General features: G+C 32.7%; 1 protein-coding gene across 2 annotated transcripts in view; it reads right to left on the bottom strand.

The window, feature by feature from the left end:
• Positions 1-3,910: 3,910 nt before the first annotated feature.
• Positions 3,911-15,416, bottom strand: part of LOC143083800 (uncharacterized) — a 29,489-nt gene continuing 17,983 nt past the window's right edge. Inside the window, exons 7-14 of one of the 2 annotated variants that reach the window (XM_076260162.1) lie at positions 14,480-14,554; positions 12,345-12,476; positions 9,349-9,550; positions 8,667-8,846; positions 7,466-7,702; positions 6,509-6,639; positions 5,259-5,426; positions 3,911-4,592 (exon numbers count right to left, since the gene is read on the bottom strand). In XM_076260162.1, coding sequence (XP_076116277.1) covers positions 4,404-4,592; positions 5,259-5,426; positions 6,509-6,639; positions 7,466-7,702; positions 8,667-8,846; positions 9,349-9,550; positions 12,345-12,476; positions 14,480-14,554 — 1,314 coding nt within the window. In that variant the 3' untranslated portion in view covers positions 3,911-4,403. Of the gene's footprint in view, positions 4,593-5,258; positions 5,430-6,508; positions 6,640-7,465; positions 7,703-8,666; positions 8,847-9,348; positions 9,551-12,344; positions 12,477-14,479; positions 14,555-15,416 lie in introns of both variants that reach the window. The other variant, XM_076260161.1, reaches the window with a different exon arrangement.

Raw genomic sequence — 15,416 nt, forward strand, 5'->3', positions numbered from 1 at the left:
TCGATGGTTTTGATATATATATAGTTACCATGTTTTTTTTTTTTCTAACGAGCAAAAAGAAAATAAACGTTTCGATGCATCAAAACCAAAATGCTGATGTCGTTGTTAAAACTCTTCAAAGATGATATATAAGCTTATAGACATTTACGTGTTTCATCTACAAAACTCGCAAGTGGCGGTGGAATATTTGGAAAACCAAATCAAATACGGAGCATAGCTTTAAATCACAAATATTCTGAAAAGTTGTGCCAAAATATGCTTAGTAGTCGGAACTTCGGTACGGACATCATTCTATAACAAACCTTTCTAAAATTGTCCGTTTATAATTTTTTTAATTACAAAAAGTCTACTAAGGCATATCCAGAAAAGACGCACGAAATAAGGTGTTGTTTTCATTTTATGAGTGCGACTCTTTGATTTATAAGCTCTTAATTTTTGAAAATTAAGTAGAATTTTAGTTCCGAACCATTTCTTTTTTTTTTTTTTGTCATAATTTTGACAGATTCCAGTTGACGACACATGTAGCTGAACAAGAGTGCACACGCTGAAATGTCTCGCCTTCTATACTAATCATTAATATTATGTTGATAGTCCTAAGTATAAAGCTAAGCTTTATTACAACTGTCACATAAACTTAACATTAACCAAGATAACTAAACAAAGACCAATGAACCTTGAAAATCAGGTCACGGTCAGATGAACCATGCCAGGCAGACATGTACAGCTAACAATGCGTCTATACAACATATATAGTTGATCCATTACTTATAGTTTGAGAAAAATAGACCAAAACACATAAACTTAACACTGTGCAATGAACTGTGAAAATGAGGTCAAGGTCAAATAAAACCTGGGCGACTGACATAAAGATCATAAAATATTTCCACACACCAAATATCGTTGACCTATGGCATATAGTATTAGATAATAAGACCAAAACTGAAAAACTTAACTTTGACCACTGAACCATGAAAATGAGGTCAAGGTCACATGACATCTGCCCGCTAGACATGTACACCTTACAATCATTCCATACAACCAATATAGTAGACCTATTGCATATAGTATGAGAAAAACAGACCAAAACACAAAAATTTAACTATAACCACTGAACCATGAAAATGAGGTCAAGGTCAGATGACACCTGCCAGTTGGACATGTACACCTTACAGTCCTTCCATACACCGAATATACTAGCCCTATTGCTTATAGTATCTGAGATATGGACTTGACCACCAAAACTTAACCTTGTTCACCGATCCATGAAATGAGGTCGAGGTCAAGTGAAAACTGTCTGACAGACATGAGGACCTTGCAAGGTACGCACATATCAAAAATAGTTATCCTATTACTTATAATAAGAGAGAATTCAACGTTACAAAAAATTTGAACTTTTTTTTTAAGTGATCACTGAACCATGAAAATGAGGTCAAAGACATTGGACATGTGACTGACGGAAACTTCGTAACATGAAGCATCTATATACAAAGTATGAAGCATCCAGGTCTTCCACCTTCTAAAATATAAAGCTTTTAAGAAGTGAGCTAACGCCGCCGCCGTAGCCGCCGCCGGATCACTATCCCTATGTCGAGCTTTCTGCAACAAAAGTTGCAGGCTCGACAAAAAACTGATATATGTGGAAAATTATAGACTAAAAAATAGTTTTCTGTTAATACTTTGTTGAAAATAAGAATATACCAAGGATGCAATCCAGAAACAATAGATTGATAAACAACCTCATCTTAATAGCACGTTTCACTTCTCTAGGTCTTTCTGTATCTTAAACAATGAACGCCCTCTAATAATCAGTAGACTTATTTTAACGACTGAAATCTTTTTGTTAGTAATCTTGTATTATCGATAGTTTATTATTATTCTGTTTATAATTTCTGGCTTTCTTTTAGCAAAGAACCCCAAAAAGGGTAAACCTAAATTCAGCATTCTAGTAGAGGCAAATAATCGTATAAGAAAGACAAGTTACAATAGATCTAAGATATAAAAGAACATATGGAATGATTACCAATGAGACAACTTTCCACAACAGATCAAATGACACAGAAATCAACAACTATAAAACACAATTGATTCATTATAAGGAGACCTTACTCATCATAATTAATTTTTAACATTGTATTGAGCAGGATCTGCTTACCCAACAGGAACAACGGATATCACCCCCAGTTTTCGGTGAAATTCCTGTTGCTTAGTCTTTAGTTTTCTATGTTCTGATTTGTGTACTATAATTTGTCTGTTTGTATTTTTCTTTTTTAACCATGGTGTTGTCAGTTTAATTTCAACCGATGAGTTTCAATGGCCCTTTGGTATCGTTCACCCCTCTATTTTCTGTATGAATTTAACCTCATAAGAACAGGTCTTCAAGATGGAGAATAACTAACTTCAATAGAAATGTTGACTTGTCGCTAAAAACATACCCTCCAAATGATATATTCAATCCAGAATAATTATCAATTTTAGATACAGCGCCTCAGGGAGGACTTTAAAATGGATAATTTAACTACTAGTATCCAGCTTGGACAAATCTAATAATCCAGGAGTAACCATGGAAGAACCCGTTTCTCTATAAATTAAATCAATTCATTTAAAGAAAGTACCCTTTGAGTGCCTTCCAGATTTCACAAAGTTGTCAATTTCATGAACACCTGTTAGCATATTCTGATTTATACAGTGAGCTGATAAAGATTGTGACCCTTAAACCCATCCATTCATCTTCTGAGATCACTGGAAACTTTACCGAATTAGACTATTTACTGGATTTGTTATCACATAAGCAACACGACGGGTGCCACGTGTGGAGCAGGATCTGCTTACCCTTCCGGAGCACCTGAGATCACCCCTAGTTTTTTGGTGGGGTTCGTGTTGTTTATTCTTTGGTTTTCTATGTTGTGTCGTGTGTGCTGTTGTTTGTTTGTTTTTTTTCGTTTTTAACCATGGCGTTGTCAGTTGTTTTGGATTTATGAGTTTGACTGTCCCTTTGGTATCTTTCGTCCCTCTTTTATGAAATATTTTCAACCCTGATCAGTATGGGTCATCTATGTGATAAATGTCCACCTGGAGTCATAGAAGAATCATTTATAGAAAACCTACATGCATGATGAAAAGAGTTTTTTTTTATAATGGTGCAATTTGACAAATGAGAAAACTCAAAATGTCAAATATTTTTTTATAACTGATATTTCATGAATTCAATTTTTTTTATATACACACAGTTTAACCTGTGAAATCTGAACACTGGGGTATCTGAAAAAATGTCGGATTAAGCAGAGCATTCGAATACTCAGGTTTTTTTCTGCACGGATAGGCATATTTTGGGACTATGAAAATGTGTAGGTTCAAGCAGGCTGTTGGAATACTCTGTGTTGGACTAGGCAGGTTACACTGTAAATTAGACCATTGGCTTTCTCATTTGAATTATTTTAACATTTGTCATGTTAGGATCCTTATATAGCTTGCTATGCAGTTTGGGTTTTGCTTATTGTTGAAGTCATACAGGGTTCTTTATTTGCTAAAATCTAAGTCACTTGTCTCTGGTGGATAGTTGTCTCATTGGCAATCACTCCACGTCTCCTTCTTCAACACTCTAGATTTTTAGTACCATCTAGCATTTGGTAAATTTCTATTCAAATCCTCGCATCTTAATTCTGCAAACAGAAAGAAATCTGCACCAAAGACATTTCTACAGGTAGATTTAAATCTGATTTGAAGCATCTTCTAGATTAATATTTCTCATAAGGCTAAATGCAAAAGGATGACCAACATAAGTTAAATGGTCACCTCTTGTCAGAGAATAAAGGGGTAAATCAGTAGAATGATACTAACATTAGAAATTTGTAATTTCCTTGATGTGAATAAGTAACCAAATGTAATGACTTAAGAAGAAACAAATGCTGACTATCCACATGTTTAGAGCTTGAATGACAATAATGGAACTGATCATTTTCAGACTTTCTGTTAGTCATAAAGATGGTTGAAGACTATGACATGAACTTTATTGTTTTGATCTGATCATTTTGGTTTTTCAATCTTATATAATGGTGGAACCAAAACATGATATTGGCCTTTTATAGATGAAAAAAGATGCAGATTTGATTTTGTCAGCCAGTTTTAAGCACATGGCTCACTGAGCTGAACAAATCAATGTTTGTTTGCCTGCCTTTCTTACCTACAAAGCTTTCAGCCATTTTAACATTAAACCTCCTGTAGCTTCCTTCAATGGACCATTCTCAATCCTGAACATTTTTTCTATTAACCAAGGTAATGTTTAGATTAATGATTAGGTATGCCTAACTTTGCTTACTGCCACCACTGACATATACAAAGCCATTACAACTTCTCCCACTTAAACATATTACATTGTATTACAATCAATTAAATTGTCACTAACATCAATCATCTTTGAATTCAATATCTCCCACAACAGTCATTGTATTGTCTATATTTAGTGGAGGTTCTTCTGTGTTTAAATCTTCACATGTTAATGATGATTCCTCTGTGCTCAGTCCACATTCTTCTCCAGCATTCACAATATCATGTACAGAATTGGACTCTGCCTGGTGCTGCTGCTGAGCTAAATGCTAGAAAGAAAATTATATTTATTTTACAAATACAAGACAAACAAAAAAATCACAAATCTTTGGCATAACAGGTATATCTCCAAAAAAGACAACTACTCTCAAAATATGAATGGTATGAACCATTTTCCAATGTCATGCCAATCAACTCAGTGCAAATTGTTAAAGATATTGCTTTGACAAATGTTAAAATAGCAAAAGTCTATGCATTAATGGTGGTAACTTTAAAATGTTTCAAAGAGGTAAGGTCAATTTCATATAAAATCATTTTGCTCTTAAATAAATCCTCAACCTTTTATAAAATATACAGCTTTATATGGGGTTTTTTTCTGACAGCTTTAATAGTATGTCCTATATTTGAACATCGCTTTGTCCTAAAATGAAAACTTGCAGAATTCAATGTTGAATCTATTTACTTAAATAAAACATGCTGTTTAAATTAACAATATTGTCCAGTCATCTGTAATACAGCCATGACAAGACACATAAATAGGGAATGTGTCCATGGGACACAGATGATGACCCCTATTGCATATAACATTATAAAGGGAAATAACTCAAGAACTGTTAATTACAGATAACACGATGATCGTACACCTGTAAGGTCTCTATTCTTCAGAACAGCAGGAGTCTTACTTTTAAGAGAAACAGTGATGGTACAAAACTTACCTGTAAGGCTTCTAGTCGTGAAGGATCAGTGATTACATATACATGTTGTCCATTTTCTAAAACAGATATGGCAGTGACTCCTCCCTGCTCTTGTAGTTGATCTAGTGTCATTGTTCCAGGGAGGGTATTCTGTATAACTGTTGTGTTATTATCTGTATCTTCCTGAGACTGCTAAATAATAAATAAGAATGAGTGCCAATGAACCAACTTCTATGTATATTTTTATGCAACACAATTTGCGCAAGAGAAGAAAAGGAAAGTTTAAAACAGGGGTAGAAAAAATCCCTGGTTTTCATATATTTAAGTGTAGAATTTCTGATGTATTTTTTTTTTTTTTGCAATATCTAATTGTAAGAAAGAACAATGTTGACCAATGAGCTGTCTATATTAAGTCAAGGTTAGATGAACCCTATGAAACTGACATGTATAGCCTAAATTCATTATTAAACTGCAGCACATTTACAGTTGTACACTCTACAATTATCTTTTAAACTAAAAATAATTGACTTTCTAATTGAAAACTGAACTTATGTTTGAATATCCTTCAGATATATAGGTGTGGAGGCCACTTACTGTCTGACCAAAATATACAAATTTACCATGTATATATAGGTCTGGAGGCTACTAACTGTCTGACCAACATATGCACATTTACCATGTATACAAGTTATTCAAAATAAATGAAAAGACACAAAGATGTCTCATTGGCCAACATTCCACATCTCCTTACTTTTGCATGACCTAAACATCCTTTTTATGCAATCACTGAATCATGACAATGAGATCACAAACATTAGACATGGCATAACAGATCACAAGGCTTTCAAGAAAGTAAATATAAGTTGCAATAACTTGTTTCCTGATCCACTATAAATAAATATGCTTAAACTAAGAGTTGAATTGATAAATATCTATCCAAAGACAACTGATATATGCCAGACCAGACAGAAAGCATCTCTTTCAAAGATTTGGATTATCGATGTCTTCTACCATATTATTTATCATAACTGAATTTAAATTACCATCTTTTCAAAGACCACAGATACAAAGGCCAGACAGGAAGCATCTCTTTACAAGATTTGAATTATCAAGCTTTACATAAAAAATTTTTATACAAAAATGTATTTTTCATATTTGAGGTAAAACTGTTGAAGGCTGTGGAAAAACTAGCCCCTTCTCCAGTTTCTATGCCTTATTTAAAAAAGTTGACATTGTTCCTTCAATGACCTTATATAATATTGTATATTTACCTGTAGAGATTCCATTCCACTGTTTCCATTATTTATCACTAATGTGTCATTTCCTTCTGTGGTTGTTAAAGCGTACTCAAATTTAACTTTCTTGGCATGAGGCTCTCCAGTATCACCCTCACTTCCATTCTCTACAATTAAAATGCTTCAGTTAAAATGACATTAAAACAATATCAAACCTTTAGGACAGTGTATGGCAGGGTTTTTAAATTTTTTACTTCCTGGATCTGCCGACCCTATCTTTCCAATTTGCAGAATAAATATAAAATTGACATTGCATGCTCTTTTTTTTCCTGCCAACCCTCACAAAAACATTATCCCTGAAATATAAATAAAAATATTTTTTTGTTATGAAATGATTTGCATTAAACACAAACAGAATTGATAGTGTGGTAAAAAAAAAATTTCAAAAATTAGTCTATGTCTACCTATCTAAAAATACACAAATCGATCATAACTGGCTTTGAAATGTTGTTTGCCCAAGACCATCCCAAGTCACATTCCTATCAAACTTTATCAAAACCTGGTAAATTCCAAGCAGGAGCAGCATTCCAGTCCAATTTAATCTTATCCAGGAACATTCGAAGCATGAGGTCATTAAGAGCATTTTAATCCAACAAAATCCTAGCAAAGAACAGTCCATGCAGGAGGTGCAATCATATCCAACTTAATTCTTACCAAGAACAATTCATGCAGGAGGAGCATTCCAATCCAACTTGATCCTAACCAGAACAGTCCAAGCAGGAGGAGCAATTGAAAGATTAAATTGAGCAGAAGCAGAGTAATAACTCATTAAAGTTAATCTACAAGCATGAACATTTCAGGTGCGACATAAGCTTAAATGTCAGAAATCATTTTGAGAAGATTCAATTTAATATACTCATACATAAACTGATATATCTGATCTGACAAAGAATTTAACTGGACAACAGAGTAGAATATGATAATGGTGGCTACCCGTAATATGTTGTTGTTGCTGAGCATATAGTTCTGCCTCACTTTCTGCAGTGACCTCCTCACCATGTGCTGTACGTTTATGCATGGCTAAAGTGGAAGTCTGTCTATATGTTTTACCACATCTATTACATATGTAAGGTTTAGAGTGAGTATGCACTACATGGTGTTTATATAAACTGGAATATTCTGTAAACTTCTTTCCACAACCTGCTACTGTACAAACGTAAGGCTTCTCCCCTGTAAAAAAACATGGCAAGTATTAGGCTGTATCAAAAATTCTAAATTATAATCAAAACACAATAGGGAGATCTTGGAATGTGTCAATTTAAAATATGAATCACACTTTCCAAGGAAAATATCATTACTATTCTAAAGACTCAGTAAATACAAAATTCTAATAGCAAATATTTTTTATTGCTTTTTTGTGGACAGAGTTTAAATAATTTGAAACTGAAAATCTAATTTACTATGAATTTTTAATAATCTTTGTTGGTATCATTGTTGTGCCAATAACCTAATATCAGTAGACGAAGTTCTATAGAAAACTGTTGAGAGTGTAATAGTGTGCCACCTGTATACAACTTGAACCTCTGATCATAACACCGCAACTTACCTTAGAATACTCAATAAATATATAGAATATGGCATATTTTTATGTTTTTGATAATGACTATATCATTAAGAATATCAAGCAAGCCTACTGGTATTAATCTGTCTTATCAATTTTGGTATTTGGTTTTGATGTTATATTTGTTATTCTCGTGGTGTTTTGTCTGTTGCTTGGTCTGTTTCTGTGTGTGTTGCGTTTCGGTGTTGTGTCGTTGTTCTCCTCTTATATTTAATGCGTTTCCCTCGGTTTTAGTTTGTTACCCCGATTTTGTTTTTTGTCCATGGATTTATGAGTTTTGAACAGCGGTATACTACTGTTGCCTTTATTTATCAATATTTTTCTTGGGGTAGAATATGAAATTACAGTTGTTTGATAGTATGAATAACAATCCTGTGAATGCAATTCATTTATAAATTGATGTGAATGGTAATAAAAAAAAGTCACATTGATGCCTAATTTGTTCATTACAACACTATCAAATAGTTTTTTAGTAATGGGACCTATCCTTGTCCTAATCGAAACATTTGGCAGTATGATTATGGGCAAAATGTATAAATAATTGATTAATTATCAAATCTCCATTCAAATTACCTGTATGTATTCTGATATGATTTTTGTAATTTGTAGCACTGGCAAAAGCTCGACCACACCCTTCTTCAGTACACACATACGGTCGTTCTCCAGTATGTGTTCTTATGTGGACTTTTCTGATGTTTGATGTTGTAAATGATCTATCACAGCCTTCAAACGGACATTTAAATGGTCTCTCTCCTAAAACACACAACATTTACATTTTAATCCAAAACAAGACAATCAAATCACTATCCTAAATCACGTAAGGGTATAAATATGTATGTACAACAGATGGGAAAAAATAGTTTGTTCTGAAAACGCTATTTCTGTGGGTTCATTATTATTCATTGGATACCAATTTTCGTGGATTTTGTGGGTATAGTTAAACCACGAAATAAAATTTTCAAGGAATGACAAATGGTATAAAGGCTTGTATGAAGACTTCGCAAAACCACGAAATTAAATGTCCACGAACATGCAAGTTTTTATTCATCCACCAAAATTAATGAATCCACAGTAATTAGCTGTTAAAAAGAACCAAAAAATTTCGCTGAATTTTTTTTCAAAATTTTAGTTATGTGCAAAAAACTAGTGAAAATAAACATGAAGTATGATTTATACCTGTATGTGTTCTCACGTGTTTCTGTAAATCTCCTGATGTTTTAAAAGCTTTATCACAAACCTGAACTATGATTTGTACCTGTATGTGTTCTCACGTGTTTCTGTAAATCTCCTGATGTTTTAAAAGCTTTATCACAGTCTTTCTCTGGACATTTATAAGGTTTTTCTCCAGTATGCACTCGTGTGTGACTTTTGAGACCATATCCAGTAGCAAAAGCTTTACCACATCCTGATATTTCACATTTAAATGGCCGATCTCCAGTATGGGATCTCTCATGTACCTATAAATAAAAATTGTGTCACAATATCAAATCTTTAATCTCAATAATAGGTCACTGCGCTAGATTTAATATTATAAGGAGAAAGAGATGAGGTATTATTGCCAATGAGACTTCTATTCAGCAGACACCAAAGGTTGAGTATTTAAACAATTAAAGGACAATGTATCAAAACCCATACCATATGGTAAGCTATAAAGGCCCTGGCATGAAAAAATGTGAAATATTTCAAGTGGAATCCAACTGGCACAATTGAAATATGAAGGGTGGTGATTTTTAAAGAATTGTAGCCTGATCTTATACTGAATATCATCTTATTTAAAGCTTGGTAAAATAAATAGTGAAACTGTGAGCTATGCTCACTGATAATACCTACCATACATTTGTTGGACTGTGAAACTCAGATCAGGAGATTTAGAAATTTTGGTCAGGAGATTAAGACTCAGGTCAGGAGGTTTTTTATCGACATAAATTTTGTCATAAATGTAACCGTATGATGCAGAAATTGCCTTTTAAAGTTTTTTTTTCATCAAATTTCCATCAAATGATATATGTTTATATAAATGTAGTACCCTTGTTGCCTTTCTATTTGAATGATATATCACATTATCAAAAAAAATTAATTGAGAAGAATCTATTTCTTGTTTTGTTTTTTGTTTTTGATTGTTCACTGCTTGCAAATAAATCATTATGACCTTTTCTTTGTGTAAAGATTTGTATTCATGGCTCCATCTCCTTATCATTGGTAACTGTATAGACAAATAAGAAAGAAATATTCTATACATGTATGTTTATAACATGATAAATTAATTAAAAAACTAACAAACAATATCAATAGTATTGCATGGTCTTTAAGCATTATGAAAGTCATATTTCTAGAAGACTTTTAAGACTGAAACACTTACAGTGTGAAATGTTTTGCTAATTTTAGCTGAATCACTGAATATCTAATATACAGACAATTACTACTTTGAAGGACAAGTGAGAGGTAAAACTGTCAATAAATTTTATTCTTCTTAGAATATAGAAAATTGTATAATTTATTTTCAATGTCATAGGTCAGACTTTTATATAAATTTCAATTTAATCCTTGAAAAAAGTCTAGATTCCTAAAATAATTTATAAATTTATATTTTTTTATTTGTCCAAAAACATTTAAATTCATTTAATTACCATCCTTATATGGTTATTTGATTAAATATTATTCATTTATATTCTTAAATATTTCAATACACAAAGCTCTTATTACACAACGGCAGTTAGCCAGAGGTAAACATTGTTGATAACCAGTATGTTTGACACACATGTATGACCTACGCTAAATATTTCAGTTCACAGGGAGTAGTTGAGTGATGACTCTGAAAACGCATCACATGGTATAGCTGACTTTAATAAAACCTGAAACCAAATTTTAGAAATCCTTGTTCTGTAGTTCCTGAGAAAGATGTCGGGAAAATATTCATGAGACAGACAGATGTATAACACTATACCTCCACTTTTTTAAAGCATGGGTATAAAAAGTGCCTTTCAACACCTACATACAGCCCTAATCATAGAAAATTACTTTCATATTCATTACCCTCAGTGAAAGCTGGAATTTTAATATATATTCCAACCTACTTTTGAGGCTTGATTTTATATCTTTTTGACAGGTTTCCTATTCTTTTGTAGGATACCTTTATACTCAGTAAACTGAGAGCAACATAAAGAAGTGAAATTAAGTTTTCAATCAGTACAATTTTGGGCAGAAGATAACTTTTTATTTTTTTTTTCACACAACAAAATAATCAGAAAACAGTTAACTTTCCCCCAAAATTCTCCCACATCCATCAAAGTTACATCTGAAAGCTCTCTCTCCAATATTACTCATGAACTTCTCTGACAATGTTTACAGTACAATCTTACCGCAACAAAACTTTAGATGATGTTTAGTAGTAAATAATCTCCCACATCCATCAAAGTTACATCTGAAAGCTCTCTCTCCAATATTACTCATGAACTTCTCTGACAATGTTTACAGTACAATCTAACCGCAACAAAACTTTAGATGATGTTTAGTAGTAAATAATCTCCCACATCCATCAAAGTTACATCTGAAAGTTATCTCTCCAATATTACTCATGAACTTCTCTGACAATGTTTACAGTACAATCTAACCACAACAAAACTTTAGATGATGTTTAGTAGTAAATAATCTCCCACATCCATCAAAGTTACATCTGAAAGCTCTCTCTCCAATATTACTCATGAACTTCTCTGACAATGTTTACAGTACAATCTAACCGCAACAAAACTTTAGATGATGTTTAGTAGTAAATAATCTCCCACATCCATCAAAGTTACATCTGAAAGTTATCTCTCCAATATTACTCATGAACTTCTCTGACAATGTTTACAGTACAATCTAACCGCAACAAAACTTTAGATGGTGTTGAGTTGTAAATAATCTACCACATCCATCAAAGTTACATCTGAAAGCTCTCTCTCCAATATTACTCATGAACTTCTCTGACAATGTTTACAGTACAATCTAACCGCAACAAAACTTTAGATGATGTTTAGTAGTAAATAATCTCCCACATCCATCAAAGTTACATCTGAAAGTTATCTCTCCAATATTACTCATGAACTTCTCTGACAATGTTTACAGTACAATCTAACCGCAACAAAACTTTAGATGATGTTTAGTAGTAAATAATCTCCCACATCCATCAAAGTTACATCTGAAAGCTCTCTCTCCAATATTACTCATGAACTTCCCTGACAATGTTTATAGTACAATCTAACCACAACAAACCTTTAGATGGTGTTGAGTTGTAAATAATCTACCACATCCATCAAAGTTACATCTGAAAGCTCTCTCTCCAATATTACTCATGAACTTCTCTGACAATGTTTTCTCTGGTCCCATACCAGCTGTGATTACTGTCTAAAACACAAAAGAAATTTTCAATTTAGAAATAAATAGATGTACTCTTAAGCACATGATACACAATCCACAAGTTAAATTATGTCAATGATCCTGTATTATTAACAAAAGGAAATTAATTCAACACAATCCTTACATCATTCAATATACAACAGAAACATAAACCAGATGCTCTGCAGGGCGCAGCTTTATACGACCGCAGAGGTTAAACCCTGAACAGTTGGGGCAAGTATGGACACAAGATTCAAGCTGGATTCAGCTCAAAATTTGGATTGTGATTAAATAATTGACACAGCATAGGTTTCTGACACAGAATGAATGTGGTCTAATGAACTTAAAAAAATTTTTTGCCTTTGAGCAATTCACTATGCTGTTGAATACTAATCCTCTCAAAAAAATGTTTGAAGAAATTTTCTCTTTATTTATGAAATCTGAAATGAGAAAAATTTACCCCCCCCCCCCAATTTTTTTTCTCACATCCCCCTTTTCCTTATTCCGAAACTGATCTCAATTCAAATTTCTAATGGAGTTTGCAACAATAACTACTCATTTAAATACATCATAAATTATCAAAATGTAAAAAAAGTGCTTGTAATCACTGAATGGTAAAGATTGTTTTAATCTATTAGTTGGTAGTAAAAGTGAATATACATTGTATATTGTATAAAACAATGATTTAAGTTGATTCAATTACTTTTCTGGACAAAGAAAGATAACTCCAATTTTCAAAGAATATTTTATAAAAACTGTGCAATTGAAAATTTCTTCCTATTGCGCAATATTGTGCAATTAGATATTTCTTGCTATTGCGCAATACTGTGCCATTGAAGATTTCTTGCTATTGCACAATACTGAGCCATTGAAGATTTCTTGCAATTGCGCAATACCGTGCAATTGAAAATTTCTTGCTATTGCACAATACTTTTAAAATATAATAATGTTGGACACCGATTTGGACCAATTTGAAAACATGACCAAAAATTAAGAATCTGAATACACGGTTAGATTTGGCATATCAAAGAACCCCAATAATTCATTTTTTGACTAATTCGTTGGGACCAAAACTCCCAAAATCAATCCAAACCTTTATTTTGTGGTCATAAACCTTGTGTTAAAATTTCATAGATTTCTATTAACTTATACTAAAGTTATTGTGCAAAAACAAAGAAAAATGCTTATTTGGGACCTGTTTTTTGCCCCCAATTCCTAAACTGTTGGGACTAAAACTCCCAAAATCAATCCCAACCTTCCTTTTGTGGTCTTAGACCTTATGTTAAAATTTCATAGATTTCTGTTTCTATACTAAAGTTATTGGGCGAAAACCAAGAAAAATGCTTATTTGGGCCCTTTTTGACCCCTAATTCCTAAACTGTTGGGACCAAAACACCCAAAATCAATCCCAACCTTCCTTTTATAGTCATATATTGTGTTTAAATTTCATAGATTTCTATTTACTTTTACTAAAGTTAGAGTGCGAAAACCAAATGTCTTCGGACGACGACGACGGACAACGACGACGACTTGCCAACGTGATACCAATATACGACCAAAAAATTTTCAATTTTTGCGGTTGTATAAAAAAATGTATTTTAATTTTTTAGAAAAAAATCTTTTAAAAAATCAAGGACAGATAATATAATGAGTTTGATATGACAATTTGTGCTATTTAGATTTTTTTAAGATAGTTTGGCCTGTGACCACATATTTTTATTAAATATTTCAGTAGATTTGTATCTCTATCTGAGTTTTACTCAATTCTATAGTTAAATGTTTCCTTAACTAAAAACTAAAACCAAAGTCCCTGACCCCCAATTTAGACACCCCAGCTACCTTAACATGTTATACCAACATTTTGGCATGTCATAACATATCATAGATGATTTCTCATTGCCAGAGGTTGACAACTATGGAGACGAACCTGAACAATAATTCTCACCAATGAAACATAAAATCAGCTTCATTTTCTCCCATTCTTTAGAAAGGGGAAATAACTCTGCACTTACTATGTGTCCTGGTAATATCTGTCCTTTACTGAACTGTAAGGATTGTAGACTACCCTCTTGTTTAACTCCATCTGCCTATAAAAAAAGGTTAAGTTGTCACTATCAGGAATTTTATGGTACTTTCACAAACACTGCAGTCATAATAAGTTCTGTATACTGAAGTAAAATAATAGATGATAGTACTAATTACTTTAAAACAGGCCAAATAAAATAAATTGTTAGTCTCTCATCTCAGTCTTCAAGGGATGTCAATTTGTTGAAGAAGGCTGTCCTTTTTATGTAAAAGTCTCTCATAACTCCTTTGAGAGTGGCTCTCGAATGTTTTTAAGATTGTTTTGTACTTTTAATTAAAACATGTTGTATATATTGTATTCATGTTTGTATTGTACATGTAGAGAGGTGAGACTATAATAAAATATTTGATTTGATTTGATTTGATTTTATAAAATGCATTTTTTTTAAAGTTTGGATAGTTGAAACAATACATGGAAATTAACAAGGTATTGATAATCCTAAAATATTCAAATTTTGTATTCTGCCTACATAGAAGTAGTGGAAAAAAGAATGAAATTGAATTTTCAATCTTCTAGAAACATGACTCTCAATGGTTATCTGTATAAAATGTATATATTTAGCTATAATACTATGAAACTACAACAAGACTTTACTATTTTGTGTTAAAATAAGCTTAAAAAGTCTTATTGCCCAGTATTACCCAGTATTACCCATTTCTGGGAGTATTGCCCAGCCCGGGAAAACCCGGGAATTCCCGCCTGGGTTTTCCCGGGCGGGTAATACTTTGCCAACCCTGGAAGAAGCACTTATTGAGTAATTGTTGGCTTTACCACGCTGCTCTCCTGTTTAGCCCACCTCTTTACCCAGGCATTTTAAATGTAAATTAAGAACAAATATTCAAAACATTTCCTGATTTATGATA

Source organism: Mytilus galloprovincialis, chromosome 7 (assembly GCF_965363235.1).
Source record: "Mytilus galloprovincialis chromosome 7, xbMytGall1.hap1.1, whole genome shotgun sequence".
Taxonomy (NCBI): domain Eukaryota; kingdom Metazoa; phylum Mollusca; class Bivalvia; order Mytilida; family Mytilidae; genus Mytilus; species Mytilus galloprovincialis.